At 49.8% G+C, this 26,760-nt stretch overlaps 1 protein-coding gene across 1 annotated transcript in view; it reads right to left on the bottom strand.

Moving 5' to 3' along the window:
• The window catches only part of NME5 (NME/NM23 family member 5), a 293,847-nt gene that overhangs the window by 53,631 nt on the left and 213,456 nt on the right, over window positions 1–26,760 (bottom strand). Inside the window, exon 5 of the mRNA XM_075342329.1 lies at window positions 80–198. Coding sequence (XP_075198444.1) covers window positions 80–198 — 119 coding nt within the window. The remainder of the gene's footprint in view (window positions 1–79; window positions 199–26,760) is intronic.

The following is a 26,760-nucleotide window of genomic DNA, read 5'->3' as shown; positions in this document are numbered from 1 at the left end:
GGTATACAGGAATTGCTGATTAGACATGATATAATCTTTAAAAATAAGCAAACAAAATTAAAACTAAAAGTTAACGTACATATGGATCTGATGGTTTCTGCTTGCAAAGATTAATACATCCAGAAAGCAATGTTGGATTAACAAAAAGGTCCAGATAATCCAAAGCACCTTGTCCAGTGGGCATGGGCTCAATAGGAGCTGAAAGATAATGAAAACATTAGTTTAGAAAAACATAGAACAACCAATTCAAATTGAGAAATCTTTATAAGAATTTAAAAACAGTAGGTGCAAAGCCGTAATGTTAACCCTTTGAGGACTCACGGACTCTTTCTGCTTTTGTGCTTTCGTTATTTTCTCCCTTATTCCAAGAACCATAACTTTATTTTTTTTCTACATAAATATAGCCATAGGAGGCTTTTTACTGCTGGATGAGTTTAGTTTTTGAATGACAACATTCATTTTACCATGAATTCTGCTATTGTTTCTGAGTTCTGTGTTTTTTTGCCACGTATTGTGCCATAAAAATGACCTGGTAATATGATTCTCCAGTTCAGAACAATTATACCAAACTTATAAGGTGTTTTTAACATTTGTCATGGCCGGGGATAGAAGCTATACTGGCCGTATAGTACAATACAAAAAGGGAAGGGGAAAGGAATGTCCTCTCCCTAGGAAAAGGAGGATGTGGTGACCCCTGACAATAACCTGCAGTTCACCCTCATTGCCCTCACCAAACCTATACAGGTTCCACACCTGTCGCCGAGCAGGAATACCTCATCCTAGGCAAACCCTGATCTGGGCCTTAAGTATAGAAAGTATCAGCTCTTCATCAACACCACTAATGCTAAGGGAGACAAAAGGAAACAATACAGGGGAAACACAAATACTACCACCTAAGCCCAGGTAGATAGCAAAAGAAGACTCTGGAACAACAAGAGAAGACGACCGCTGCAAACCACAACAAGGAGCAACTATAAATTGCACCCAAACCCCCCCAAGGTGAGGTTTCTAAAGTAAGTTAGAGGCTTGCAACAAAGAGGAAAAACTGACAGTTTCCCAGGGTCCTAGAGTTCACTGCTGCAGAAACAGGTCAGATAACAACACGTGCTGCCAATCTCTGGGATTTTCTAACTTGCAGCCACTGAGACGCAAAAAATAAGCCATCACTGAGCCATAGATCCCAAAAAATGAGAACGCTACGGGTAACGGAATATGGCGTAAAACGTACGCCACTTTTTTCGGACAAACGTCAGATTTTTTTTAACCCCTTAGATAAAAGTAAACCTATACATGTTTGGTGTCTACGAACTCGCACCGACCTCAGGCATCATACCCATACATCAGTCTCATCATATAGTGAACACAGTGAATAATATATCTCAAAAACAATAGTGCTATTGCACTTTTTTTTGCAATTTTTACGCATTTGGAATTCTTTTGCCGTTTTCCAGTATACTATATGGTAAAACTTATGAATTCCTTTAAAAGTTTAGCATGTAAAAGAGCTACAAGCTGTTAGCAAGATGGTACCAGTGTCCTGCTGTCGCGGGTGGAGGAGGGGACGCCACTGCGCTGCGCCGCCGGCGGAGATCACAAGGCGCAATTCTACTGGTAAGTAGAGGGATTCAATCCTGTTCACGGCGCCAAGTTGTCACGGGCGGAGGAGGGGACGCCACTGCGCTGCGCTCGCTAACGCTCGGGTCCGGCGCTGCTGCGGCTGCTGCTGCTCGGTGGCTCGAGCGGTGGGCCGGATCCGGGGACTCGAGCGGCGCTCCTCACCCGTGAGTGAAAGGGGTGGTTGGTTTGGGAGATTTAGTCCGTGACGCCACCCACGGGTCGTGGTGAAGATGGGCACCACCACTGCTGATGACGGGGATCCCGGGAGCGATGGTAGGGAGCAGCTGGGATGTTGTTTTCCCCCTCCGTGGGTAGGGGTCGGTGGTCCCGGGGCCCGATGATGTGACGGGGAGGCAGGGTTGGTGAGGTGCAGGGTTGCAAGGACCGCGCGGCGCGGTGCCGGATGGTTTGGGTGTACTCACTCAGTAAGAAAGGTACAAAGTCCTTGGTAAACCACATGGCTGGATGGACGGGTCCCGCAGCCGGCTGCAGTGTCTCTCCCCGGACAGGTGATGGCGGCTGTCTTTCCCTGCACCTTGATGTTCTCGTTTGACTACTATGGATCCCCAACGGTAGTCCGCTCCCCGGTGTATGGGTACTGGAGGAGCCAGTTTGCCCGCAGGCGCTGGCCCTTGGGTCTCTAGCCTTAGGCGGTAGCTGTATACCCTCACGGTGTGGGCGGTTGCCTTCAATCGGGACTTTTGCTGTTAGGAAACCCCTGAGGTTCCAGTCACATTCGGATCTGACTATTGTCGGCGGCTCCAAGCCTGGTCAGGGTCGGATGGCCCTGCCTGTGTGTGCTGGCTTCACTTCGCTCCCCGGTCGGTACCGGCGGGCCGTCGCCCGACCCCGGTCCTACGGTTCCGCGTTGCTCTACCACTCCTGCAGACGGCCACCACCGTCTGCCAACCTTGCTGTCAGTGCCTGGGCCACAAACCCATTATGGGGAGATAAGGTATGCACACCAGTGACTATGCAAGGGGAATACATGTAATAGCAGAAACTGCTGTGTGAATACTGACATGAAAAATTCAATAGCTATATGTAAGAATGAAATGTGAAAAATGGAATCTGCATTACTGCCATGAATATATGAATAAAGAGAAATTTAGCTACTGAATTGATCAATGCAATAGAGCCCCAACACTACGCCAAAGTATTTCTCTACGTTGGGGTCCCTAGCTTGTGTGTGTCCTCTCATGCAGTTAAAAAACTTACCGTGTATGGGAAGCTGAGACCCAGGCTATATATACGATGTGGATTGGCAATAGGTGTGTGTGGGGAGGGTTCCCAAACGAAAAACAACTAACAAATAAGAAATAACGTTTGGAACTCCATTCTATGTCTGAACTGGGTGCAAAAACCTAAAAAACATCACTATGGGGAGATAAGGTATGCACACCAGTGACTATGCAAGGGGAATACATGTAATAGCAGAAACTGCTGTGTGAATACTGACATGAAAAATTCAATAGCTATATGTAAGAATGAAATGTGAAAAATGGAATCTGCATTACTGCCATGAATATATGAATAAAGAGAAGGACACACACAAGCTAGGGACCCCAACGTAGAGAAATACTTTGGCGTAGTGTTGGGGCTCTATTGCATTGATCAATTCAGTAGCTAAATTTCTCTTTATTCATATATTCATGGCAGTAATGCAGATTCCATTTTTCACATTTCATTCTTACATATAGCTATTGAATTTTTCATGTCAGTATTCACACAGCAGTTTCTGCTATTACATGTATTCCCCTTGCATAGTCACTCCGGGGACAACTTGCCAGCAACAGCCGGAATAATCATGTAGACAATCAGATGAAGATCACGGTTGATTAAGGTCATTCAATCACATATTTACACACTTAACATATGACACCCCTAAATGGTAGTTTCCCTGTACCTAAGCGGGGGTTGGCCTAGGTTGGGGCGTGTGGACCTTCTGGGCCCAATGCTATCAGTGGAGGGCAAGGGGACAGAAGAGACAGTCAGCTCCTCTTCCCGTCTACTGTGTGGGGCCGGCGGAGACTCAGGGGGATTGGGTACAGGTGCAGCCCTGGGCACTGGTTCACTGGCGGTCAATTCCGTCTCCTTTTCCTCCACGGGTTGTGGGAACATTATTACCGGAATAAGCACCGCGCCGTTCTGTGTAGGCCAGTCCGCTGGGAAATCACCCATTACTGTGTGGATCACCTCTTTCTCTTTCTCCCCGGTTGGTCTGGGGGTTGGAACTTCAGCTGCCACCTTTAATGGCGATGGGCATCTCTTCAGGTGGTCCCTGGAAACTGTGGCCGAAGTCTTCCCCTGGTCATGACTAATCTGGTAGGCCTTCTCATTCTCCCATTCAGTGGGTTGTATGACATACGGGGTCTTTTCCCACTGGTCATCAAGCTTATGGGTTCTTCTTTTTCGTTTCAGCACTACATCTCCAGGTCTGAAGGGGCCAGCTGGAGCCCGCTTGTTGAAGTACTGTTCCTGCTGTTCCCGGCTCCGACCCAGGTGCCTCTCTAAGTACTCCTGGACCTGTCGGTACTGCGCTCTCCGCCGAGTGTCCGATCCAGCAGTCGAAGGGAGGGCTTCTGGAGCTTCCAAACCCATTTCTAGGTCCACCGGCAACCGGCCTGGCTGAGCTCTCATCAAATACGCTGGTGTACATTTGGTAGGGCTAGAAGGGATGTTATTGTACATATCGACCAGGTCAGGCAGCTTTTCTGGCCACAGGTTCCGCTCTTCTAGCGGTAACGTCTTGAGGAGACCCAGGACCAAATGGTTCATCTTTTCACACATGCCATTAGTCTGGGCATGGTAAGGCGTGGTCCAAATCTTCTTGCAGCCATACAACTGGCAGAATTCCTGAAACACCTCCGCTTCAAAAGCCGGGCCCTGGTCGGTAAGCACCCTCTCCGGGTACCCGTGCGGTCGGCAAAAGTAGGCCTGGAAGGCTCTAGCAGCAGTATGACCGGTCAGGTCCTTGACTGGGACAACCACCATGAATCTCGAGTAGTGGTCTACGATGGTCAGAGCGTAGGTGTACCCACTTCGGCTAGGGGTGAGTTTGACGTGGTCCAGGGCGACCAACTCCAGCGGCTGATGGGTGATGATTGGGCGTAGAGAGGCCTTCTGGCTGGCCTCGTCTCTTCTTCGCAGTGCACAGGGACCACACTCTCGGCACCAGGCCTCCACAGATTCCCGCATCCCACTCCAATAGAACCGTTCTCTCAACAGCATCTCCAGCTTCTTCCACCCAAAGTGCCCGGCAACGTTATGGTAAGCCCGTAGAACTGTGGGCACACTAGCCTGAGGAATCACCAGCTGACGAACCTTCTCATGGGTCTTCGGGTTGATCAGTTCCCGATACAGTTTCCCCTGGTCCAGATGCAGCCGGGCTCGTTCTTTCCACAGCCGTTGGGCCTCAGGAGGAGCAGCAGGGTCCAGTCTAGTGGACCCTTGTTCAATCATGGTCTTGACCACTTGGACGGCAGGCGCTTGGTCTTGGGCTTCTTGCCATCCTTGACTGGGCAGTGGGTCCAGGTTTGCCTGCTGCTGCTTGACATGCAACTGCTTGACTGGTGGCCGGTGAAATGCAGGCAGCTCGATTTCTTTGAGATCATAGCCCTCCGGCCCCTCATCCGATAGGTGGGGCATCCGGGATAGCGCGTCCGCATTGGTGTTCTTGCGGCCGGCTCGGTACTTGATCGTGAAGTCATAATTAGACAGCCTGGCCACCCACCGCTGCTCCAACGCGCCCAGCTTGGCTGTGTCCAGATGGGTTAACGGATTATTGTCCGTATAGGCGGTGAACTTAGCGGCTGCAAGGTAATGGCGGAATCGCTCAGTAATGGCCCACACAAGGGCTAGGAACTCAAGCTTGAAGGAGCTGTAATTCTCAGGGTTCCTCTCCGTGGGCCGGAGTTTTCTGCTGGCATAGGCGATTACTTTTTCCCTTCCATTCTGGACCTGGGACAGGACGGCTCCCAAGCCTACATTACTGGCATCGGTGTAGAGGATGAATGGGAGATTAAAGTCGGGGTACGCCAGGATTTCTTCCCCGGTCAAGGCCGTCTTCAGCTGGCAAAAGGACTCTTCGTGCTTCTCTTCCCATGCCAATGGGGTTCCAGAGGGCCTGCCACCTTTGGTCTGTCCCACGAGGAGGTCTTGCATGGGGGCGGCCATCTTCGTGTACCCCTTAATGGGCCCACCAGGCCCAGGAACTGTCTCACCTCCCTCACTGTGGTCGGCCTCGGCCAGTCCTGAATGGCAGTGATCTTCTCAGGGTCTGGGGCGATGCCTTCCGCGCCCACCATGTGTCCGAGGTACTGCACCCTGGGTTTCAGTAGGTGACACTTAGAGGGCTTCAATTTCATCCCATATTTGGCTAGGGATGCGAATACTTCAGCCAGGAGTTCCAGATGGGCCTCGTACGTCTGGGAGTACACGATCACATAGTCCAGGTACAGTAAGACCGTTTCGAAGTTGAGATGTCCCAGGCAGCACTCCATGAGCCGTTGGAAGGTCCCAGGGGCATTGCACAGCCCAAACGGCATGCTGTTAAACTCACAGAGTCCCATGGGGGTGGCGAATGCCGTCTTCTCATGGTCCTCTGGCGCGACCGCTACCTGCCAGTACCCGCTAGTGAGGTCAAGGGTAGAGAAGAAGATAGCAGTTCTCAGTGCAGCTAGCGACTCTTCGATCCGGGGGAGAGGATAGGCATCTTTGTGCGTGATCTGGTTAATCTTTCGGTAATCCACACACATTCTCATAGTGCCGTCCTTCTTCTTTACCAGCACCAGTGGGGCTGCCCAGGGACTACAACTATCCCGAATGACCCCTGCCTCCTTCATGTTCCTCAACATGTCTTTAGCGCATTGATAGTGTGCTGGCGGAATGGGCCTATACCTCTCTTTGATGGGTGGGTGTAGTCCTGTAGGGATATGGTGTTGAATCCCCTTAATCCTCCCAAAATCTAATGGGTGCTTGCTGAAAACCTGTTCATACTCTTGCACTACCCTGTATACCCCTTCTTTGTGATGCATGGGTGTGGTTTCAGTACCTACATGTAGTTCCACACCAATCCTCTAACTGTTCAGGGGGTGTATGGTTACTGGCAGGGGATGCTGAGGTGGGAGGGATGGCTTCGTGAATGGTGTGAGGGTCTAGGGTGAGCAACTTGGCGAGGGTAGCGTAACGGGGGAGCCTGATTTCCTCCTCCCCACAATTCAGCACTCTCACAGGCACTCTCCCCTTTTTAACGTCAACCACCCCTCTGGCCGCCATCACCGTAGGCCAGTGTTCAGAAGGCATGGGTTCCAGATCATCATTTCACTTCGGGGTGGCACTACTAAGGGGGCCACATCCATCACCCTCACTCCACAAATCTCTCCGCCAGTCAAGCTCACTTGCTGCCGATACAGCAGGGCCCGGATCTCACACTGCACAGCCCTCTGTCGGCCTCCTCCTGCTGTGGCGTCCAACTGCTGCAACAGATTCAGCACTTCAACAATGCTCCATTACGTTGGTCCCCAAGATTACTTTTGGGGTATGATCACTGGGTTCATTCATTACCACAATCATCCCTTGATTCTTTAACTCCGCACGTCGCACAGTCAGGGTCACTTGCTTGTATCCCACCTGGGTTAGTGGGAGTCCATTGGCTGCAATCAGGGTCAGGCTATCATCAGAGGGGGCAAGTTCATCAGTGCCCCAATACTGCTGGTACAGTGTATATGGTATATTGGTTACCTGTGATCCTGTGTCCAAGAGGGCCATGAGCGGGACACCGTCCACTGCCAGGGGGATGATGGGGCGAGCTCCGACGTACCGGTCTCGCCAATCAGGGGGGCCATTGGTGTCTACTCCTGAGGATTGGCCCTTGGCCCCAGGGGTTGCTCGTTTAACGGGCACTGCCTAGAGTAGTGGCCAGGCTTGCTGCACCTGTAACAGATAGGAGGCCCATACCGTGAGTCATTGGTCCTTCTCCGCTGCATCCAGGGGACGTCCTCCGGGCTGTCGGCGAGCTGGATCCCTCCCGGGGGCTTGACTCTCGTCGGCAGCTGGAGTGCGGTGAGGATCTTGGCTAGGTCTCCATCCATGCGGCGGACGTAGGTTGCTAGTTCATCCATCATTCCGCTGGGTGCTGCAGGAGCCGGTAGAGCCGGGGGTGGAGGCGCCACCGTGATAGGCGCGGTCTCCGCCGGCCACGGGGCCGCCTCAGGAGCGTCTGGCGCTGGGGCTTGCAGGGCCTTGATGGCCCGCTCTTTCAGTACTGCAAAGTCCAGATTGGGGTGTTCCAAGGCCGCAGCTGCTTGCGGTCTTCCACGGACCCCAGCCCCTGCAGGAATTGCTCTACTAGCATCTTATTACTGTCCACAACATTGATAGTGTCCACCCGCTTCAGCGTACGGAGGGCCGTTTGTAGGCGTAGGGCATAGTCTCTTACATTGTCCGCCGGCCGTTGTCGGCACTAATAAAACTGCATCCTCAGCTCCGCTTCTGTGCGGGTCTAAAAAGCGATTTGTAGTTTGTCGAAAATGGTAGTCACCGAGGCCCGGTCCGCGTCGGTCCAGGTCTCCGCCTCCTGCTCAGCCGCGCCGGTTAGCTGCCCTAGCACTACCGCTGCCCGTTGTCTATCAGCCAAGGGATATAAATCGAGGACCAGGCTAATATTTTTCCGGAACACCTGCAGAGCATCAGGCTTCCCATCGTACTGCGGTAGCCAGGTAGCACCGGGCACATAGGGCAGGGAGAATGGCATCACCTGGGCGACCGCTGGGCCCGCGGCCCCCCCCACTCCTGCGACCGGAGCAGGGGCTATCCCGTTTCCAACTACGGGTGCGGCGGGAGCTGCACCCGCCACTCCTCCGACAACTCTGTCGGGCGCAGACATCTTTTTCCCATCCCCCCTTGGTTCTCTTCAGCACTTCCGTTTGTTGGGTGCAGGACTTTGCTTTCGCGCCTTCCCTGCTCGGAGAAGACGCTCGAGTGGGGGATTTTCACGCCAAGATGGCGGCGCTTCAAAATTTTCGTCCGGACACCGCCGGCGGAGATCACAAGGCGCAATTCTACTGGTAAGTAGAGGGATTCAATCCTGTTCACGGCGCCAAGTTGTCGCGGGCGGAGGAGGGGACGCCACTGCGCTGCGCTCGCTAACGCTCAGGTCCGGCACTGCTGCGGCTGCTGCTCGGTGGCTCGAGCGGTGGGCCAGATCCGGGGACTCGAGCAGCGCTCCTCGCCCGTGACTGAAAGGGGTGGTTGGTTTGGGGGATTTAGTCAGTGACGCCACTCACGGGTCGTGGTGAAGATGGGCACCACCGCAGCTGATGACGGGGATCCCGGGAGCGATGGTAGGGAGCAGCTGGGATGTTGTTTTCCCCCTCCGTGGGTAGGGGTCGGTGGTCCCGGGGCCCGATGATGTGACGGGGAGGCAGGGTTAGTGAGGTGCAGGGTTGCAAGGACAGCGTGGCGCGGTGCCGGATGGCACGGGTGTACTCACTCAGTAAGAAAGGTACAAAGTCCTTGGTAAACCAAACGGCTGGATGGACGGGTCCCGCAGCCGGCTGCAGTGTCTCTCCCCGGACAGGTGATGGCGGCTGTCTTTCCCTGCACCTTGATGTTCTCGTTTGACTACTATGGATCCCCAACGGTAGTCCGCTCCCCAGTGTATGGGTACCGGAGGAGCCCGTTTGCCGGCAGGCGCTGGCCCTTGGGTCTCTAGCCTTAGGCGGTAGCTGTATACCCTCACGGTGTGGGTGGTTGCCTTCAATCGGGACTTTTGCTGTTAGGAAACCCCTGGGGTTCCAGTCACATTCGGATCTGACTATTGTCGGCGGCTCCAAGCCTGGTTGGGGTCCGATGGCCCTGCCTGTGTGTGCTGGCTTCACTTCGCTCCCCGGTTGGTACCGGCGGGCCGACGCCCGACCCCGGTCCTACGGTTCCGCGTTGCTCCACCACTCCTGCAGACGGCCACCACCGTCTGCCAACCTTGCTGTCAGTGCCTGGGCCACAAACCCAGACACCCAAGTGTTCACTCCTCTCACTTCACTGGTCAACACTGAACTGTCACTTTTCCCGCCTCCAGGCCTGTGAACTCCTCGGTGGGTGGAGCCAACCGCCTGGCTCCGCCCCACCTGGTGTGGACATCAGACCCTGGAGGGAGGCAACAAGGGTTTTGTGTTTGGCTGGTGTCCCTATCTACTGGGGGTGGGGTGTTTGTGTGTTCTCTGTGATGACCTGGCTAGTCCAGGGCGCCACACTGCCACATTACACAGAGTCTTCCCATCAGTCCCAGAATGCTGTTGGCGATGCGGATTGGACAAAGGCACGCTGACCCATATATGGTGGGCATGTCAGAAATTTTCAAACTTCTGGCTTCAGGTGTTTCAAGTATATAATCAAATGTCTGGTGAGAACATCACCCCCTCAATTAAAATGGCACTTCTGTCAATACTACCCGGCTCGGTAAGGCAGCAAAAGAAGAGCCTTCTATGATTTCTGCTTGATAGCAGCCCGAGCAGTCATTCCTAGACACTAGGAAAATTATAACACAACTAAAGGGATGGAAGGGTCTGCCTCTACCACTACTGGCAAGACGCCACCTGATAAAAATGATGAGCTTTCCTAGGCTGTTATATCCATTCCAGACGATCCCGTTATTGCTAAAATTAAAAGACGTAAATAGGCTAAATTCAGCATATGCGGATTTTATATGGAGGGGGAGGAAACCCAGAATAAAGTTGCAAACACTGATAAAGTCAGTAGTGGAGGGAGGTCTTAGTTTCCCAGACGTTCGGGGATACAACCTGGTGTGTATAATGAGGTATGTGTTTGATTGGATGAGAGGAACGAGCAGGCACTCAGATTATGGCATGGAAGCCAAGTATGCATCACCGTGGGATCTGACGTCCATTTTCACTCCCCATTATGCAGGGCAGAAGGGCATATAAGAAACTCAATCCCATTCCTCCTGAATTGTAAAGCGCTGCGGAATATGTTGGTGCTATAGAAATAAAGATTATTATTATTATTATTATTATTCCGAGACACTATGCTAACATGGAAATGGGTAAGAAAGATACTTTCCATAACAGCCCCAGTTTCTAAGTACTTAAACCCCTGGGCATCTCCAAACTTCCCCTTGGGACGGGAAAATAAGCTATTTACTAGATGGAAAGAGATGGGCGTCAAGAAAATGAAGGATGTTATGAATGTAGAGGAAAGAAGGTGGATGAAAGGCTGGGAAGTGCTTGACAAGTATGAACTTAATAGCTCACATATATCCAATATGAACAACTGAAGTATGGAGTATTTGGAGATTTGGGCGAGGTTGGAAAGGAATTGAACAAGAGTTTGATTGATGAGCTTATGGAATGCGATGCAGCAAACGTAAATGTCTCCCAAATTTACCAAACATTTTGGGGAGTACTTATTTCTGGGGAGGATAGTCGTACCCTAACAGCATGGGGGAAACAATTGAAAGGGCAGGAAATGATAGGGGATATATTGAAGGGATGGATACAAATGCGGAAGCATGTTACAAACGAGAGATGGAGAGACACCCAATTCAGAATCTTACATAGGGCTATTTTGGGCTTCAATATACTGGGAAGAGACATGCGGTGTCCTAAATGTCAAAAAGAGAAAACAGATATGTTACATGGGCTATGGGAATGTAAAAAAATTCACAGGTTCTGGAACCAAGTCAGAATATATGTCCAAGCAACATGGGGTATCTTTGGAAATCTAGAGCTAATGATGTGAATTTTTCATTCCTTTGAGGGAGGGGTAAGAGGGGGATCGGACATACCGGGAAAGCAGAAATACACAATAATACATGTCACCCCACAAGCCTAAAGAGGGGGATCCCAAAGGGACAGTGTGACGACATGGACTCTCATGGGTTAAAGTTTCTTAAAATTCAGCCAGACAGCATGATAGATTGTTTATAGACGGGGGAGAAGTCCCTCATTGTTTTTACAAGACTCTTGTTGACTCAATGTAATTGTGTTGGCCACTGAAAGCCAGACGTATTGTTCTCTAGACTTTTCCAGTAACCATTGTATTGTAGTTGTGTATTGCTAATGTGATTACCTTAGTAGCCATTGTTGAGTCTGTGACTTGCAGACTCCATGTAGAAATCTTCAGTCTTTCTGTAGACATCATTTGGATGACCATTGTCCATGCAGCTTGAGATTCATCCAATGGGAGAGGCGCTCTTGTCCAACCAATCGATGAGGACGCAGTGTATCTAAGTGGAAGGCTGTGGCTATAAAAAGGGACTTCTTTAAGCCACCAGGTTGATGGATGCTGATGGATCCAGTCTAAGCTCTTCAGAGCTGACTAGAGGATCAGGAAATCTTATGGCTTCAATCTAGGGACTCCGGTTCCGGTTGGAGACCATATCCACAGCCTAGGGATTTCGACCCCGGCTGCCAGGATTGTATCATCATACCAGGACTACCTAAGGAGGACACTCAGGTTGGGACAGTTCAGTCACCTGTTACAGACTTTGCAGACCTCAGCCAGCTTCCTAAATCTGGCATTATTCTTTTCTCGGTGGGTGCCCGCCAAAAGCGGGGTGCTGCTGGATTTGAGTAAATAGCCCTGGAACCTCTGAGGCATGGACATTCTAAATCCCTGGTGAGCCAGCGGAAGGGTGAGACTCTGTTGCCTGTTACATTTGTGTGTTTTTCTGGTTATGTGTTATGTGCCGTTAATTGTTTATTGGATCCCCAAAGTCTAATTATTGTGATTCCCTCACCCTGTGTTATCTGAGTAGTGTTACGCCCACGATTAAGGAGGCCGGCGTTCAGTTGGGATGAGCCCTGAGCCACGCTGTCTTTCTAAAGGCAGCGGGTTTTAGTGGACGAGAGCACCCACTGAGCCCCGTGTCTCCACAATTGGTGGCAGCGGTGGGATACTACTCAGCCGGGTTTACCCAGGGGAGCTGCAGCGGACTGGTGTTCTCGGACACCGTCCAGGGCTCAACAACCAGGGAGGCACATAAGCATACCCAGCAGGCCATAGGGGAGGCATTCAGGTTTCGGACGCTGCCATGTCCAACCCCACCAGCTCAGCCATGGGACAAGGACAAGAGAGAAGTTACGACCGCTGTAGTAAATGGATGCTACAGGATCTGTGCCAGAGGCGAAAGATTATCTACTGGAACGCTGAGACTCGGTCAGACTTGATCCAGAAATTAGTCCGTTGGGATGCCCAGAATGATGCAGAGGACGATGAGGATCCCGCCGATATTGACCCAGAGGATTTAAACTATATGCCACATTTTGGATCTAGTGACAATCGGGAATCAACTTTGTCCAAAATGGCCCAAGCCACAGCGTTGTTGGATGCATTGGGGCCTAGATCCTCAAGAGAAGAAAGGGCTTATGTTCTGGAAAATGTTTATTGGATTCCAGCTGCCGTACTGCTAGCACCAGCCGGTCGAGAAGGATGGTCCCGCTACCCAGCAGAAGCTGCGCCAAAACAAAGGACTACAAACAGGGCCTGTGACTCGCCCAATCTATGGCGCTGTTATACATGTGGGCGCCATGGACATATAGATAGAGATTGTCTCCAAAACCGAGGCCGCATGCTTGGAGCCTATCTACCAGCTCAGCCGGTCAAGAGCCAGGGACTACGAGACACTGTTTCCTCCATTAACCTGGTAAGTCCAGTTATTGTTTCCCCAGAAGACCCTGTACGAGATTCCCAATTATCCATCTCCCTGGCTGAGGGCCAGCGCTCAGACATTCCTCTGGCATGTGTGCAGTTGGACCTAAGGACCGACCAGGGAGAGGTTGAGGTGAGCTTGTGGACAGCCTCCCCACACCTGGTATTTTGGGGACCAACCAGGAAGTGATCGATGTGGGGATTGTGAACAGCCTCCCCATACCTGACATTATGGAGACTGACCAAAGCAAGGCTGATGTGGAGCTTATGGACACCGTCCCCACACCAGTTATTTCGGGAAAGGACCAGGGAGAAGTTGATGTGAGACTTGTGAACAGCCTCCCCACACCTGTCATTGTGGAGACTAATCAGAGCAAGGCTGATGTAGAGCTTATAGACACAGTCCCCACACCAGTTACTTTGGGGTCTGATCAGGAAGAGGTCCATATGGAGTTTATGGACAGTCTCCCCAAACCTGTTGTTTCGGGGACTAGCCAGGAGGAAGTTGAAGTGGGGTTCATAGATGGCCCCACCAAGCCTGTTTCGGATACCACTCAGAGGGAAGTGAAAGTGGGGCTTGTGAATTACCTGCTCACACCAGTCATTTTGGAGAATGACCTAGGACAAGGACTATCCAGTCAGTTTGAAGCAGCCATCACCCACCTCCAAGCCAAGTAGGACCCTGATGTGGATCTTTCTAACATCTTTTCCAGGGATGGTTTGCATTCCCGGTCTCCATCATCCACTTCTGAGCCAAGAACCGTGAGTAAGCCTAACCACACTGTGGCTATTGACTGGGGGAGGATTGATAGTGGGAGATTTGTGCAGGCCCAACTCATGGACCCCACCTTAGTGCTTGTCCATAATATGGCTGCTCAACTTGGGGGAGGTAATCAGGGGGAGGTGTATAGATGCGAGCCTCTGTTGCTGACCTCACCATTAAAAAGGACAATGCCGTCAAGAGAAGAAGGATGATCGGAAGCCTATCATGTTTGGCTAATATTAAGAAGGGGGAGGAATGTGACGACATGTACTCTCATGGGTTAAAGTTTCTTAAAATTCAGCCAGACAGCATGATAGATTGTCTATAGACGGGGGAGAAGTCCCTCATTGTTTTTACAAGACTCTTGTTGACTCAATGTAATTGTGTTGGCCACTGAAAGCCAGACGTATTGTTCTCCAGACTTTTCCAGTAACCATTGTATTGTAGTTGTGTATTGCTAATTTGATTACCTTAGTAGCCATTGTTGAGTCTGTGACTTGCAGACTCCATTTAGAAATCTTCAGTCTTTCTGTAGACATCATTTGGATGAACATTGTCCATGCAGCTTGAGATTCATCCAATGGGAGAGGCGCTCTTGTCCAACCAATCGATGAGGACGCAGTGTGTCTAAGTGGAAGGCTGTGGCTATAAAAAGGGACTTCTTTAAGCCACCAGGTTGATGGATGCTGATGGATCCAGTCTAAGCTCTTCGGAGCTGACTAGAGGATCAGGAAATCTTATGGCTTCAATCTAGGGACTCCGGTTCCGGTTGGAGACCATATCCACAGCCTAGGGATTTCGACTCCGGCTGCCAGGATTGTATCATCATACCAGGACTACCTAAGGAGGACACTCAGGTTGGGACAGTTCAGTCACCTGTTACAGACTTTGCAGACCTCAGCCAGCTTCCTAAATCTGGCATTATTCTTTTCTCGGTGGGTGCCCGCCAAAAGCGGGGTGCTGCTGGATTTGAGTAAATAGCCCTGGAACCTCTGAGGCATGGACATTCTAAATCCCTGGTGAGCCAGCGGAAGGGTGAGACTCTGTTGCCTGTTACATTTGTGTGTTTTGCTGGTTATGTGTTATGTGCCGTTAATTGTTTGGGGATCCAATAAAGTCTAATTATTGTGATTCCCTCACCCTGTGTTGTCTGAGTAGTGTTACGCCGACGGTTAAGGAGGCCGGCGTTCAGTTGGGATGAGCCCTGAGCCACGCTGTCTTTCTAAAGGCAGAGGGTTTTAGTGGACGAGAGCACCCACTGAGCCCCGTGTCTCCACAGACAGTTCCTTCGACTTCGGAGGAACTGTTCTAGTTTGGGGGATTTTCAGGCTCAATCTAATAATCTCAGGCGTAGGTTCAAAAATAGAGGGTATCCAATGAGGGTTATCAATGAGGCCTACAATTTTGCGAAAGGGAGGAATAGGACGGAATTGATTGTGCCCCGGCAGAAGACAGAGATTGATGGCTTGACAAGACTGATCGGGACCTATGACGACCAAGCAGACAGAATTATGGACATATTGAGGCGGCACTGGAACATCTTACGGGCAGACCCAGATCTGGTAGACACTCTAACCATAAAACCTTCGGTCACCTATAGGAAAGGGAGGTCAATAAATGACCATCTGGTCCACAGCCATTTTGAATTGACTAAACCTGCAGGGACATGGCTAGACAGGAGACCGATTGGGACCTTTAGGTGTGGCTCCTGTAGTTTCTGCAGATTTATTGACCCTTCAAAAACGTTTGCAAGTGCTGTGACAGGGAAAGTGTTTGCCAATCGAGATTTTGCGAATTGTAAGACTACTGGCGTGGTATATATGTGCACCTGCCAATGTCCCAAAAATTATGTGGGCAAAACCAAGAGAGAGCTAAGAGTAAGGAGCACATTGGGGACATTCTCCATAAAAGAGATACTGCGCTAGCCCGGCATGTAGTCCAATATCACAATGGGGACACAAAAGGTGTCTGATTTAAGGCAATTGAGACTGTCCAGAAACATGAAAGGCTTGGTGACTGGAATAGGTTAGTTCTCCAGAGGGAAACCAGGTGGATCTATCTACTGAGAAGTATGAGCCCGGATGGCATTAATGAACAGCTCAATTTCACGAGTTTTATATAAATTCTCCTCATAAAAGGATATTTAGTGGTGATAGGACCCCTCTGTTCACGTCTACTATCAGGAGATGAGTTATCTATTGGAATGGGCAGGAATTCCACCGGAAGTAACCGCACGTGAATTGGCACGGATGGTTAAAGTAAACGGACGGTAAGCTTCCTGGAGGCGGGGTGACACGGGGCCGACCGAGCTGATTAAAGTAGAGGTGGTTTAAGGCATGGTAAGGCATTACCCCTGACACCATCAACATAGGACCCAGACCATGTGGTCCTGTGTGACACCACCAGTCACAACAATAACTGGGTTTCCATTGCGTTACCAGTTTTGTGGACTTAAAATTTGAACATCTCCTGATGAACCCCCAGATATCCTGAGGGAGAAACACGTTGAGATGGATAAGCACTACAGAGATGGATAAGTACTATAATCTTATATATATGTGCAGGCATTAAGGCACTTCCTGATTGAGTATGTATTTGCATCTTTTGGGATATAAGAATTATTGTCTACCCCAAAGGGTGCTATTGTATCTGAACTCTATTTTTGAATGATATTTATTGACTATAGAGAGGAGTTACTCTGACATTTTTTGACCTGCACACTTCATGTACACAGTTTATGGTGATGGTGGTAGTGTATTGTGGATTGGAGGGTCAGTAAGGGACAGCCGCCGAGGAGCGTGGGCACAGAGTGTTAGGGTGTTTACACTCCGCTGGTAGGTAGGGGGAATCCATAGGGCCAGTACTAGCCTACCCCCACCTATACCCGATCAATATCTCTAATATCGATATTTGGCGCACTTGTCCCCCCTCACCTATCCAACCACTTTTTAGTTACTATTTTATGGGACTGCACTGACACTGACTAATTTATTTAGTGAATTAACTAATAAAGTTTGGTACTTTAAATAGGAATTTTTTTCATGGTTTGCTGAAGTGCTTGACAAGTATGAACTTAATAGCTCACATATTATCCAATATGAACAACTGAAGTATGGAGTATTTGGAGATTTGGGCGAGGTTGGAAAGGAATTGAACAAGAGTTTGATTGATGAGCTTATGGAATGCGACGCAACAAACGTAAATGTCTCCCAAATTTACCAAACATTTCGGGGAGTACTTATTTCTGGGGAGGATAGTCGTACCATAACAGCATGGGGGAAACAATTGAAAGGGCAGGAAATGATAGGGGATATATTGAAGGGATGGGTACGAATGCGGAAGCATGTTACAAACGAGAGATGGAGAGACACCCAATTCAGAATCTTACATAGGGCTATTTTGGGCTTCAATATACCGGGAAGAGACATGCGGTGTCCTAAATGTCAAAAAGAGAAAACAAATATGTTACATGGGCTATGGGAATGTAAAAAAATTCACAGGTTCTGGAACCAAGTCAGAATATATGTCCAAACAACATGGGGAATCTTTGGAAATCTAGAGCTAATGGTGTAGATTTTTCATTCCTTTGAGGGAGGGGTAAGAGGGGGATCGAACATACCGGGAAAGAAGAAATACACAATAATACATGACATAGCTATGATAGCCAAACGATCCATCTTAAAGCATTGCATATAAAGAGAGGGCCCATCCATAAAAGAGGTTATTGGTGAACTATATCATTTATTGAGGCTGGAGAAATTGGAAGCGGAGAGGGTCAAAAACAGGTTGACACCCATGTTCTTTGGGAAATGGAGAAGCTTCATTGAAAGTCAATTTACTCAGGGAGAAATAAACAATCTGATGATACCTTTTACACAATCGGAGTGGTACCTTCGGAATGATATCAATGATAGCCTGGGTAAATTGAAAATAACTTAGCAGGGGGTTCCGGAGGGCAGGGGAGACGAAATGACAAGGTAGTAACAAGGCACGTCAGAAAGTTTGGAAGCCTCCAGAGTTGACAAAGGGGTTTAAAGATTTTAATTGACTTATATGACATATGTGATTTCTTAGTACTTTTGTTTTGGTTCAATATAGACTATATCAATCAGAAGATTAGTTTGGAATGTAAAGTGGGGGCGCTACACTTTACTATGTCACACATTGCCAGACAAATGCTTTTTCTGTGTAACTATGAATATTTTGTTATGTTTATAAAAAATTGAAAAATCAATAAAAAATGTTTTGAAAAAAAAGTACAGCGTGTTCTACAAAAAATGAGCCCTCACATGACCATATTGACTGAAAAATAAAAAAGTTACGTCTCTCGGAAGAAGAATGTCGGAAAAAAAAACGGAAAGCGAAAAATTGGCCGGTCATGCAGGGGTTAAATAAAATTCATAACCTTGTAAGAAAAAATGTCTTGTGCTGTGCCGCCACTTTCTGAGACCTATAACTCTTATTTTTTTCATCAAGACGGGTGAGAGCTAGTTATTGTATGCTGAGCAGTCATTATTTCTGAATACTCTTTTGGGGCACATGACATATTCATCACTTTTTGTTCCATTTTTTTTGGGTAAGCACAGTCATTGAAAAATTCAATTGTGATGTTTTTATTTGTCTTTCTTTTTGGCAGTTAATATTCAATTTGGAGGGAACCAGTCACCTCGAGAAATGCTATTTACATGCAGATATAGGTAATTTGAAGGTAAATAGTGTTACAATGCTGCTTGGCCATTCTACTGAAAGTGCAGCTACCAGGAGAAAATTAACTTATTTCCTTTAGCATGCACAGAGTGGCCACAATCATCATTAACAGCACCACTCATTATACTGTGCATGGCAGCTGTAAGCACCCCATGACACATTGAATGACAGCCGGTTCTGCAGCGCATGTTTACAGATGAGATGTTCTTTACAAAGTGCTGCAGCATACCTACAGCCTTCACTCATAGTATAGTGAGTGGTGCAGTGAGCGGTGACAGAAACCACTCCATGCACGCCCCTATGACTGAATGCCTGCGGCTCCCATGAGTAACAAAATTAATTACCTTCCTGGGTTCGCCCTTACAATAAGGTGGACTGACAGCATTGTACTGCTATTTACCTGCAGATCCACCCTATATCTTCAGGTAAATAGGGTGTTTAAATGTAACAGCTTTTCTTAAATAATTCTATGTATTATATGTATTGATAGATCAGACATATAAATATATATATATGTATATATGTATCTATATGTATATATGTATCTATCTATATATATATATATGTATATATGTATCTATATATATCTATATCTATATCTATATCTATATATATATACACACACACACACACATATATATGTATACTGCTCAAAAAACTAAAGGGAACACTCAAATAACACATTCTAGATCTGAATGAATGAAATATTCTCATTGAATACTTTGTTCTGTACAAAGTTGAATGCACTGATAACAAAATCACACAAAAATCATCAATGGAAATCAAATATTTTAACCACTAGAGGCCTGGATTTGAAGACACACACAAAATGAAAGTGGAAACAAGTCAAAATGAAAATCAAAACAAGACAAAAGTAAAGTGGAAACAAGTCAAAATGAGGCTCAGTATTATGTGTGGCCTCCACGTGCCTGTATGACCTCCCTACAAGGCCTGGGCATGCTCCTGATGAGGTTGCGTATGGTCTTCTGAGGGATCTCCTCCCAGACTTGGACTAAAGCATCCTCCAACTCCTTGCCAGTCTGTGGTGCAATGTGGTTGGTGAATGGAGCGAGACATGATGCCCCAGATGTGCTCAGTTGGATTCTGGTCTGGGGAATGGGCGGGCCAGTCCATAGCTTCAATACCTTCATCTTGCAGGAACTGCTGACACACTACAGCCAACTGAGGTCTGGCATTGTCCTGCATTAGGAGGAACCCAGGGCCAACCACACCAGCATATATTCTCACAAGGGGTCTGAGGATCTCATCTCGGTACCTAATTGCAGTCAAGCTACCTCTGGCAAGCACACGGAGAGCTGTGCGGCCCTCCAAAAAAATGCCACCCCACACCATTATAGACCCACTGCCAAACTGGTCATGCTGAAGGAAGTTGTAGGCAGTAGATCGCTCTCCAGGACGTCTCCAGACTCTGTCACATCTGTCACATATGCTCAGTGTAAACCTGCTTTCATATGTGAAGAACACAGGGCGCCAGTGGCGAATTTGCCAATCCTGGTATTCTGTGGCAAATGCCAAGTGTCCTGCATGGTATTGAGCAGTGAGTGCAACCCCCATCTGTGGACGTCGAGCCCTCATGTCATCCTCATGGAGTCGGTTTGTAACCATTTGTGCAGACACATGCACATTTGTGGCCCACTAGAGGTCATTTTGCAGGGCTCTGGCAGTGCTCCTCCTGTTCCTCCTTGCACAAAGGTGGAGGTAGTGGTCCTGCTGCTGGGTTGTTGCCCTCCAATGGCCCCCTCCACGTCTCCTGGTGTACTGGCCTGTCTCCTGGAAGCGCCTCCATCCTCTGGACACTATGCTGACAGACACAGCAAACCTTCTTGCCACAGCTCGCATGGATGTGCCATCCTGGATGAGCTGCACTACCTGTGCCGCTTGTGTGGGTTCTAGAGTCCGTCTCATGCTACCACGAGTGTGAGAGCACAACGAACATTCAAAAGTGACCAAAACATCAGCCAGAAAGCATTCGTACTGAGATGTAGTCTGTGGTCCCCACCTGCAGAAACATTCCTTTATTGACTGCCAATAATAACTGCCAACTGCCAATAATTTCCATGTGATGTCTATTCCATTTCCACAACAGCATGTGAATTTGATTGTCAATCAGTGTTATTCCTAAGTGGACAGTTCGCTTTCACAGAAGTTTAATTAACTTGGACTTATATTCGGTTGGTTGTGTTACCTTTTATTTTTTGAGCAGTATGTATATGTGTATATATATATATATATATATATATATATGTATATATATATATATATATATATACACAGTGCCTACAAGTAGTATTCAACCCCCTGCAGATTTAGCAGGTTTGATAAGATGCAAATAAGTTAGAGCCTGCAAACTTCAAACAAGAGCAGGATTTATTAACAGATGCATAAATCTTACAAACCAACAAGTTATGTTGCTCAGTTAAATTTTAATAAATTTTCAACATAAAAGTGTGGGTCAATTATTATTCAACCCCTAGGTTTAATATTTTGTGGAATAACCCTTGTTTGCAATTACAGCTAATAATCGTCTTTTATAAGACCTGATCAGGCCGGCACAGGTCTCTGGAGTTATCTTGGCCCACTCCTCCATGCAGATCTTCTCCAAGTTATCTAGGTTCTTTGGGTGTCTCATGTGGACTTTAATCTTGAGCTCCTTCCATAAGTTTTCAATTGGGTTAAGGTCAGGAGACTGACTAGGCCACTGCAACACCTTGATTTTTTTCCCTCTTGAACCAGGCCTTGGATTTCTTGGCTGTGTGCTTTGGGTCGTTGTCTTGTTGGAAGATGAAATGACGACCCATCTTAAGATCCTTGATGGCCAAAATCTCCAGGTAGGCCGTGCTATCCATCTTCCCATGGATGCGGACCAGATGGCCAGGCCCCTTGGCTGAGAAACAGCCCTACAGCATGATGCTGCCACCACCATGCTTGACTGTAGGGATGGTATTCTTGGGGTCGTATGCAGTGCCATCCAGTCTCCAAACGTCACGTGTGTGGTTGGCATCAAAGATCTCGATCTTGGTCTCATCAGACCAGAGAACCTTGAACCAGTCTGTCTCAGAGTCCTCCAAGTGATCATGAGCAAACTGTAGACGAGCCTTGACATGACGCTTTGAAAGTAAAGGTACCTTACGGGCTCGTCTGGAACGGAGACCATTGCGGTGGAGTACGTTACTTATGGTATTGACTGAAACCAATGCCCCACTGCCATGAGATCTTCCCGGAGCTCCTTCCTTGTTGTCCTTGGGTTAGCCTTGACTCTTCGGACAAGCCTGGCCTCGGCACGGGAGGAAACTTTCAAAAGGCTGTCCAGGCCGTGGAAGGCTAACAGTAGTTCCATAAGCCTTCCACTTCCGGATGATGCTCCCAACAGTGGAGACAGGTAGGCCCAACTCTTTGGAAAGAGTTTTGTACTCCTTGCCAGCCTTGTGACCCTCCACGATCTTGTCTCTGATGGCCTTGGAATGCTCCTTTGTCTTTCCCATGTTGACCATGTATGAGTGCTGTTCACAAGTTTGGGGAGGGTCTAAATTAGTCAGAAAAGGCTGGAAAAAGATATTTAATCCAAACATGTGAAGCTCATTGTTCTTTGTGCCTGAAATAAGAATTATTCTTACCGTTAATTCGATTTCTAGGACCTTCCACGACAGCATAGGAGGTTGTCTCTCCACGCCCTAATTGGGACAGGAAGTTCAAGAGGTTTAAAAGGACCCTCCCACCTCCCACAGCCAGTGTCTTACAAAGAATCCATAGCATATGAGAAGTACAACATATCCATGAATATATGAATATAAAAGGGGAGGGAATTACCTGCTGTCGTGGAAGGTCCTAGAAATCGAATTAACGGTAAGAATAATTCTTATTTCTCTAGTCCCTTCCACGACAGCATAGGAGGAATACCAAAGAATTGATACCTAGGGGGGGACCACAGCCTGCAGGACTATCCTGCCAAAAGCCAAATCCCTGCTGGAATCCAGATCCAGACGATAATGCTTCGTGAAAGAATGGAGGGAAGACCACGTAGCCGCCTGGCAGATCTGCTCAGGGGAAGCCCCTGCCCGGTCAGCCCAGGAGACAGAGGTAGCCCTGGTGGAGTGCGCCGTGAATCCGGAAGGAGGAGAGAGATGCCGAGCGAGGTAGGCATCCCTAATCGCCCGCACAATCCAGTTGGCGACGGTACTCTTAGCCACCTTCCTGCCCTTATTGCGGCCAAGGGCTGGATGAACAGGTTAGAATCAAGGCGCCAAGAAGCAGTAACCTCCAGGTAGTGCAACACTGTCCGACGGACATCCAAAGAATGAAACACTTCCTCACCCGGAGTCCAAGGATACTGACAGAAGGAAGGCAGGACGATGGACTGAAAACGGTGAAATCCGAAACCACCTTGGGAAGGAAGGAAGGGTCCAGCTGAAAACAATGCTGTCAACTCTGACGGTCAGGTAAGGTTCCCGAATAGACAAAGCCAGAAGTTCTCCAACTCTGCGAGCAGACGTAATAGCCACAAGAAAAGCAGTCGTGTGAGAAAGAGAACGAATGGTACAAGAGCACAGTGGCTCAAATGGTGACTGAGACAGTCCGGAAGGACCCCATGGAGATCCCAGCGAGGTGTCAGGAACCTCTGACGTGGACAGAGTCTACTAGCGGACACAAAGAACCGACGGATCCAACGATGATCTGCCAGAGCCCTGTCAAAGACTGCACTGAGGGCTGGCACCTGGACTGTCAGTGCGCTAGGCCTAAGGCCTAAGTCCAATCCCCACTGGAGGAAGTCCAGAATCTGTGCAATATAAGGCCGAAGTGGGTCAGGAGGCCGAGAACCACACCAGGAGGAAATCTCTTCCAGATGTTGTTGTAAATACCATCAGTCACTGGTGAACGGTTCTTCTGTAGGGTAGCCACAACTTTGTCAGAAAGCCCTTGGGCCTTCAGTGCCCGGGACTCAGAAGCCAGGCAGCCAAGGTGAGTTTCTGGGGAGCCGGATGGAAAATCGGACCCTGGGACAGTAAGCTGGGGACCGAACCCAAGACGGCTGGGCCGTCAGTCCTAGAGTCATGACCAGGCTGTACCAACTCCTCCGAGGCCACAGCGGGGCAACCAGTATAGTTGGGACCCCCTCGTCTCTGACCTTCCTCAGGGCCCTTGCGAGAAGAGGAAGAGGGGGGACGCGTAAGCGAGGCAAAGGACCAAGTGTGGCCGAAAGCGTCTACCCCTAACACCTAGTCCCGCGGGTTCAGGGAGACAAATGTTGCGACCCGAATTTCCTGCTGAAGCAAAGAGGTCTACCTCTGGAGTACCCCACCTTGCCACTAGAGAGCAGAACACCGCTCGGGCCAGACTCCACTCCCCTGGGTGAACATCCTGATGACTCAGGAAGTCTGCTTGAAGGCGTAGGGATCCTTGTAGATGGACTGCAGAAAGGGATAGCAGGGACTGTCCTGCCCAGTGGAAGATCCGGGAGGACACAGACTTCAGGGCGCCGACCTAGTACTGCCCTGATGGCGGAGATGTGCCACTGTGGAGCCATTGTCCCAGTAGACTTGGACGTGAGTGTCCCAGAGGGGATCCTGGGCAGCGAGGAGGCTTCTCCGACCACCCCGAGTTCCCGGTAGTTGGAGGACTGGGTGCCGACCTAGGGGCTCCAGCCCCCCTGAACTGAGAGTTTTCCACCCTAGCCCCCCAGCCCTTCTGGCTGGCATACGCTGCCAGTGAAACCATGGGTGACCGGGTCCAGGCAACCCCAACCATCAGGTTGTAGGGACACACCAGAGGAGGGACAAGGAGACGGGTGCCGACAGGCGAACCGGTGCTCAGGGAGGAAGGGAGCCCGACCCAATGAACCAGGACACGATCCCATAGACAACGAGAGTGGGCCGGAGCCCACAAGACTGAGGTAATGCAGGACGTCATAAAACCCAGGGCCGATATAGCGCCTCGAAGGGTCGGGCTCGCCTGTCCCCGAACATCGAGAGCCTGTCCAGCAGCGTCAATCTGTGATCCTCTGGGGGAAGGATGCCTGTCAGGTAGAGGCCAACTCCGCAACGGAGGAAGGTGACCACCTCAGCCCTGATCCTTGAAAAGGGTCTTGGAGCAGAGAAGGAGCTGAAGGGAAGTACCTGTAAGTGGAAATGAAGCATGGCCCCTCCGTGCAGAACCGCAATTTTGAGGTACTGCCTGAGACAAGGATGGAAGGGCACCCGGAACTAGGCGCCCCTCAGGGCAATCGAGGCCAACAAGTGGCGGAGACCGAGCAGGGGAACAACAGAGTTCACAGACTCCATTCCGGAAACGTCGGTATCAGACCCGCTGGTTTGAGACGCTTCAGAAAGATGAAAAGCCGGACGTCTCCAGATGGTGTTTTGACAAGGCAGAAACGGAGTAGCGACCTACCCCTACTTCCAGACTCGGGACAGAGAAACGACCCCCGAATGGATTAACACCCGAATCATCGAGCACAGGAGATCCTGAGAACCCTGGGACGACAGGGCCGAGACGCGGAGGCCGGGGGGGGGGGGGGGGAGTCTACCAACAGACCCTCTGAGATGAGCTTGTAGGACCCCTGGCAAGGTGGAGAAGGCCCGCCACTGGGGAAGAAAAGCAGAGAGCCGTCCCCCCACCCGAGCCGACTCACTGTTCGTCATGCTGAGGACTTTGTGGATGGGAAGGGATGAGAAAGTACTCCCCTCACCCTAAGGGTAGCTCCCACGGTCAGACTCACCTCTCCCTTTGGACTGGGAGGCCCGAGGTATCGAGGGATGAAAGGACCGTTGCCCGGAGGGTGTATCTGGTAGGCCTGACGATCAGTCGCCCTGTCCAGAATAACATCCAGGGTAGGCCCAACCCTTAAGCACCCCTTAACCTCATAACGACGGCCGTACGACTTAAAGCGGCGGCAAAACAGGGTACTTATTCTGTTCCGCCGCTTTAAAGCGGCGGCCCGAAAAAACCCTGTAGCGCCCCCCAGCGACCGAAAATCTCGGGGGTTTCAGCTACCGGGGGTAGCTGAGACCCCCCAGATTATGAATCGGGGTGTTTTTTTTGGACCCCGTTAATGTGATCGCCGGTATACACCGTATACCGACGAACACATGAAAAAAAAAGAAATGGCCGGTAAAACTGATTTCTTTTTCATCTGACATGATCAAACATGTCAGATGAGAAAGAAATCTAACCCCCTAGTGCCCCCAAAGCCCCCGGTACCGGAGAGTCCCCCCCACCCCACCCCTACCCCCACCGGACATCCAAAATGGCGCCGAAGCGCACAGAAAACTGCCGCCGGCGCCGGCTCTGCAGTCATTTCCCTCCGATCTGAAATGATCAAACATTTCAGATCGGAGGGAAATGTCCTCCCCCTGACCCCTCCTCCGGTCCACCGGAGCCCTCTGGTCACCGGAGCCCCCTCCGGTTCTCCAGAGCCACCACCCCCCTCCCCCCTCCGGAGCGTGGAAGATGGCGGCGCACAGCGCGCGGCCGCCTTCATTCTGCTCTTTCTGCCGCATGTGACACGTCACATGCGGCAGAAAGGTGTCCCCAGGTCCCACTAGGTCACCCCCCGTCACCCCCCCCACCCCCAAGCCCCCGGTTATACGTTACCTGTCTGCCGCTCCGGGCCCGCGATCGCCGCCTCCTTCTTCAATGCTGGCGGCGCATGCGCAGACAGCGGCTGTCAGCTGGATCCCTGCAAGCAGGGATCCTGCTGACGTCGCTGATGCACAGGCTCCACTGTGGACCGGGGGAGGGTGAGTGCAGTGATCTGCAGCCACACTCCTCACATGGAGAGGCTGCTGTTCCAGAAAATGGGGGGTACGTTCTGTGAGCGTGCCCCTCATATTCTGGAATGAGGTTACTGCAGGTCACTCTGCCCTAGGTTGGACCGGGGCAGTGTGAGTGCAGTATTCTCAGATTACTGCACCCACACTGCTCATGGAGAGCTTGCTCTTCCATAAAATGGGGGATACGTTCCCTGAACGTGCCCCCCATATTCTAGAAGA

This window comes from Anomaloglossus baeobatrachus, chromosome 4 (assembly GCF_048569485.1).
Source record: "Anomaloglossus baeobatrachus isolate aAnoBae1 chromosome 4, aAnoBae1.hap1, whole genome shotgun sequence".
NCBI lineage: Eukaryota > Metazoa > Chordata > Amphibia > Anura > Aromobatidae > Anomaloglossus > Anomaloglossus baeobatrachus.
The sequence above is the reverse complement of the archived record's forward strand: the minus strand, read 5'-3'. Positions and strand labels throughout refer to the sequence as shown.